At 37.2% G+C, this 6,046-nt stretch overlaps 1 protein-coding gene across 1 annotated transcript in view; it reads right to left on the bottom strand.

The window, feature by feature from the left end:
- The window catches only part of SBF2 (SET binding factor 2), a 510,367-nt gene that overhangs the window by 85,833 nt on the left and 418,488 nt on the right, over positions 1-6,046 (bottom strand). The window contains exon 23 of the mRNA XM_006885420.1: positions 3,237-3,364. Coding sequence (XP_006885482.1) covers positions 3,237-3,364 — 128 coding nt within the window. The remainder of the gene's footprint in view (positions 1-3,236; positions 3,365-6,046) is intronic.

The raw sequence follows: 6,046 nt of genomic DNA, 5'->3' as shown, positions 1-6,046 counted from the left end.
TACAATGAATGGGGAAATTACTTTGTAGTTTGTCAAGTAGCAAACATGAATTCAATTTTCAGCTGTTCATTCTAGATGGGAAAGTTGGTCTAATAAAGTCCCTTGTACCTGGAGATACTAAACATCTATGTATAATACTGTGAGGAGGAAATTATCTCCCTTGACTAGAATCCATACTAATCCAGACACAAAATGTTGCAGTTTAGTACTCTTTGGCTGGTGGAACAGTGAGGAAATTCTCAGGGAGTCACAGGGATAGGACAAAGTCTGAAGCCTAAAGATTAGCATCTCACATTTTCACATATTTAGCACAAGGAGTTACTTGGAGACCTTGGCTGAAAGGAATAGGCAAGAAATGGAGTCTCTGGAATTTTAAGAAGAGAGAGACAAAGCATGAAGTATTGTTGTTGTTGTTATGTGCCGTCGAGTCGCCTGCGACTCATAGCGACCCTATGTACAACAGCCCTAAACTCCGCTCTGTCCTGTGCCAATCGCACTGTCTCTGACACTCCCATCCCAATTATCCCAGTCACTGAATCAATCCACCTCATAGAGGGCCTTCCTCTCCTGCGCCGTCCCTCCACCCTCCCAAGCATGATGTCCCTCTCTAAGGACCGGTCTCTCCTCACAACATGTCCAAAGTAAGTTAGACGGAGCCTCAGAATCCTTGCCTCCAAGGAGCCACCCGGTTTAACCCTCTCCAGGCCAAATCTATTTGTTTTCCTAGCAGTCCATGGTATTCTCAATACTCTTCTCCAGCACCATAGCTCAAGGCATCAATTCTCCTTCTATCCTCCTTGGTCATTGTCCAACCCTCTGATGCATAACAGGTGATTGCGAAGACCATGGCCTGTATGAGATGTATGAAATATAGGAAAAGCAAAATTTCACAGAATAAATTTTTTTTCTTTTTAATTTGTGTGTGTATGTGTGTGTGTATACCATCAAATTGGATCTGACTGGTACAGAAGACTCTCCCTCCTTCTTCAGCAGAGCATCTCAAACCGCATACCTCTGGGATTGCAGTACAGCTTCTTGAAGAATTACTATTTTTTTTAAAGGAAAAGTAAAAAGATAACTTCTTCCAGTGGTTGGTTAGGGTTTTGTTTGTTTTTTTTTAATTGTGATTTTTAACGAAAGTTTACAGAAAATTTGGATTTTCATTTATTCACTGTTACACTTTTTCCTCTTTACTCCCGTTCACTTTCTTTGTTGCATTATTTTTTCCCTTCACTCCCTACTCCTCCCCCTGTTCATTTTGCTATGACTTTTTATTTTAGACTGTTGTCATACAAATAGTACCTAATCATATATTCCTTTTAAACAGTCCTTTCCTTTATTTGTTCCAATGCAGTGTTTTTTTTTATCTATCCCCTCTTTCCTTAGTTTTCCCCCAAGGCCCTGTCAGTGTTGTTTTATAACAGTGGTGTTATACAGTACTTGTCCTTGTTACTGAGATATTTCACTCAGCATTATTTCCTCAAGGGTCATACATGTATTTCTTCTGTCACTGGAGTATTTTATGAGTTCATTGTTTTTCAGTGCTGTGTAGTATCTTATTGTGCGAATATACTATAGTTCTTCTATCCATTCATTTGTTGATGGGCACTTGGGTTGCTTTCATTTCTTTGCTATTGTGAATAATGCAGCAATAAACATGGGTATGCAACTGTATACCTTTGTTTTGATGGCATCTCTGAATTCATTAGAGTATATTACCAGTAGTGGAATTGCTGGGTCCAAAGGTATTTCCATTTCCAACTCTTTGAGAAAGCGTCATACTACCTTCCGTAGTGGTTGCACCATTTTACACGTCCATCAGCAGGGTATAATGGTTCTAACCTCTCCATAAACACAGCAGCATTTGCTGTTTGCTGTTTTGTTGAATTTTGCTATTGTTACTGGGGTGAGACGGGATCTCAAAGTTGTTTTGATTTGCATCTCCCTGAGAGCTAGGGATTTTGAACATGTGTTTGTTCGCCATCTTCTTTGGATTTTTTTATGTACTGCTAGATTCTAGTGGCCAGGATTTTATTGAGGATTTTTGCATCTATGTTAATGAGAGATACTGGCCTACAGTTTTCTATTTTGGTGGTATCTTTATCTGACTTTCGTATCAAGGATATGTTTGCTTCACAGAATGAGTCTGGGAGAATGTTAGCTTTTTCTATTTTCTGAAATACTTTACGTATGTAGAATTGGTGACAGTTCTTCTCTGAATGATAAACTTCAGTAGTAAAACCATCAGGTCAAGGACTTTTTCTTTTGGTTGGAAGTTATTTTATTATCTGTTCAATTTCTTCTTTTGTAACAGGTCTGTTCAGGTGTTCTACTTAGGTCTGTGTCAGTTTAGGTAGGTTGTGAGTTTCCAAGTATTTGTCCATTTCCTCTACATTTTCCTATTTGTTTGAGTATGGCTTTTCATAATATTCCATTGTTAACCTTTTTGTTTTAGTTGGTTCTGTTGTGACATTGCTTCTTTAATCTCTTAATTGGATTATTTGTGTCTTTTCTTTCTTTTCCTTTGTTAGTTTTGTTAATCGTTTTGTCGATTTGATTGCCAGTATCTGCTTTGCATAAGTAATGCCACACTCATATGGTCAGCAGCTTCTGGGGGTAAAAACCCCTCTTGCTGTATAAGGGGTTAATCCTGGGTTAAGACGAGTGCTGTAAAGGGTTAATGAACTCTCTGCCATTACAAAAAGGTTGTCAGTCCTACTCAGAGGCACCCTGGAGGAAAGATTTGGTGATCAGCCTCCAAAAAATCAGCCAGTGAAAACTTTGGAGCTTAATTCCACTCTAATATACACTGGCTTAATGGAAACTGGTTTGTTTGGATTCAGTTAGTACCAATAGGACTGTAGCTCTACACATGCTTCCAGAATTTTACATGCACAGAAAAGGCATGGAGCATTTCTTTCTGAAATAGATGCCAAGATAACTGCTTTTTAATTTAAGTATTTTATTAAATTGAGGTATGACTTGAGAGAGAACAAAAGCCAAATGTGTATATATGAGTTGCTTAAATTACTAAATATTAAGGATTTGTTGTTATTCCAAACTGACTATGTGCTCATGAAATGAATGATTCAACTCAAGACTATTCATGAGCTTACTCAGCAGAGTACACTCTCAGCTAGATGACATCCTCTAACTTCTAAACATGGAAAATGGCAGCAGCATTAAATATCTGAAAACTTTTGTATAAGAGAATAATGGCCTCCTTTCCTAAATACCTGAAAAGATGCAGATGTGATCTGTAGTCCTTCTTGCATATTCTGCTGTAGCTGGTTCTGCATCGTGATCTTCTTTTCTTTGGTGATAGAGGCAATGGGAAAGCTCCGTACAACTGTCTGTTCACCAACTGGAAGAAGAAATGACAAGTCAACAAGAGGACTTTATGATTACTTTGACAATCTATGATGGAGAAAATTATGTTCACTCGATTCATAGTGACTCTACATACAACCAAATGAAATCCTGCCCAATCCTGTCTACCCTCACAATCCCTGCTGTATTTAGTCCTCAGTTGCACTGTGGACAATTCTATGTTAATCCATCTCATTGAAGATCTTCTCCTTTGCTGACCCTCTACTTTTCTAAATATTAGATCCTTTTTGAAGGACTGTTTTCGTCAGATGTTGTTGTTGTTAATGTGCCGTTGAGTCGCTTGCGACTCATAGCGACCCTATGTACAACAGCCCTAAACTCTGCTCTGTCCTGTGCCAATCTCATTGTCTCCTGAATGCCCATCAGATAACATACCCAAAATATGTGGGATAAAGTGTCAATACCTTTGCTTCCAAATTAGAGCACTTTCATTTCTTTGAAGACAGATTTGTTTGGAAAGGTCAATGCTCAGAAATGCAGTGAGGGGAAAAAAATGGCAGGATTATAAACTAGTATTTGTTAATTTTATTGGATGACCAGTTTATGTCAATCTTATAGTAAACACAGGCTTCAGAGAAAAGAAATATCCTCAAATACTGAAGATAGCCAAGATATTTAATATAAGAATAAAGCAAGCAAAGGGAGGCCTATAAAATGATCCCTTATGTAATAAAAAAATGCTAGTATCTATATTTATATATATGCTTAAATAGAGAAAGAGAAAATGATCCCCAATGAGATGAAGTGACACAGTGACAATAATATTGGGCGCAAGGACAGCAGAGATCATAAGAATGGTGCAGGACAGGGCAACATGCCAATCTGTTGTTCGTAGGGTTGTTATGAGTAGTAGTTCACTCAGTGACACCTAACAACAACAACAACAACAACAACAACAACATACACTTGTGAAAGTCAGAACTTATATAAGACAGAAATCTGTCAGGGAAGGAAAACTCAACTCTTTTCCACTAAAACAAACAATAAAAATGTGATAAGACTGTAGCCTAGCAAAGGCTGAAAGACAGATACACAGGGCAGTGCTGATAGGTTCCAGCTCACAGGTTTAAGGTAAAAGAAGATACCATAGATGTAGGATGATAAAAGACTTCAGCCCTAGGATTTTTTAGGAGTTTAAATATTAAAGTAAGAATGAGAAGATGTGGATAATTATTAATTACCCAAGGTTATAAAGACAGGAGTCCAGAGACGAAACTAGATCCTTCCTTGGAGAGCCTATAGTTCTCCAAAAGAGAAGAGAGTCACATGATGAATATAGTAACATACGACTAACTCTTTTTGATAAACGTCGATAGTTATAGACTTAGACCTTTTGTTCATAGGGTTGCTATCAGTTGTGCTCAACTTGATGGCAATCAACAACAAAACAACACCATCACCACCTCTTAGGTTCCAGGAAATGAACTACAAGGATATGAATATTTTGGCAAGGAAGATAGCTTGAATTTATTAAAAAACCTACACTTACACAATACTTTTAAAATAGAAAGATTTCTTAGTGTTATTAAAGGAACACTTTTCAAGTCAGTATTTTAAGAAGGATAAAGAAAGATGTCACATCAAGTATGACTTTAATTTCTTTAAAAAGAAATTAATTACAGCTGTTTATACAACCACAAATATCTAATGTTTATATGCACCAAATGTATGTTTGTGGCTACTGAGCTTATAAAATTCCTTGTGCAAAAAACTTTTAAGTGCTGCATATTTCATATATTTAAGAGTGCACTTGGTTGGTATGCAGGTGATAGAATACCTAATAGAGCTAGCTAGACTGGAAGTATTCATATTTTATAACATTCACCTTGAATAAACTGGTGGAACTCCTGTGACTTATACCCCTTACACATCCTTTAAGTCTGGAATGAAACTCCCCAGGTGGCTCAACTTGTAGTCCAACAATAACCAGCCTTATACTGTGAACATCATCATTAGGGGACATGCATGCCTCAGAACAATCACCCAAAGGAGACCTAAGGGGCATCATCTGTCGGGAAGCAGTAGGTATGGGAAAGAAGATCAAGTGGAAACAGTAACACAGGGAGGCCTTGGTCGTATTGTTACTCTGTGGAGATTATAACCAATGTCATCAAAATGTGTATGAACTGTTGAACAGAAAACTAATCTGCTCCATAAACTCTCATTCAAATAATAGTAAAAAGTTTTTAAAAGACCATGAATATTATTTCTGGATAGGGCAAGCTATTTCTAATACAAGAGGCTAGATACAATAAATAGAAAGTAGACAGGACTAGAAGTTGGAAAGTTTTAAATTAGAAGCTGTCTGTTAAGAAGAAAATGGGGGGGGTGGAGAAGAAAATGGGATTTGTTGAAATTGTGCTGTACAACACTGTGACGCTATACCTAGTTTCCACAAAAGGGATCACATATCTAAAAGGCCTTTACAAATAACTGTAAGAGACAAACCTGGGGAAAGTTAGCAGCTGGATATTGTGGATCCCACTAGTTAATAATATTCCACCTCATACAATTATGGTCATTTCAGCAAATGAACTCTGAGCTTACTGTTTAAAAGATGATATCTTTGCTTTTTTAAAAAAATTATTTAGTTTATTTTTCATTTCAAAGAACATCCACAGAGATTTTGGAATTCCATTCATTCATTGTTGCACCC

The sequence above is a fragment of the Elephantulus edwardii genome, unplaced genomic scaffold (genome assembly GCF_000299155.1).
Source record: "Elephantulus edwardii isolate Elephantulus edwardi_28Jun2011 unplaced genomic scaffold, EleEdw1.0 scaffold00044, whole genome shotgun sequence".
NCBI classification, from domain to species: domain Eukaryota; kingdom Metazoa; phylum Chordata; class Mammalia; order Macroscelidea; family Macroscelididae; genus Elephantulus; species Elephantulus edwardii.
This window is presented reverse-complemented; position numbering and strand designations above follow the sequence as displayed.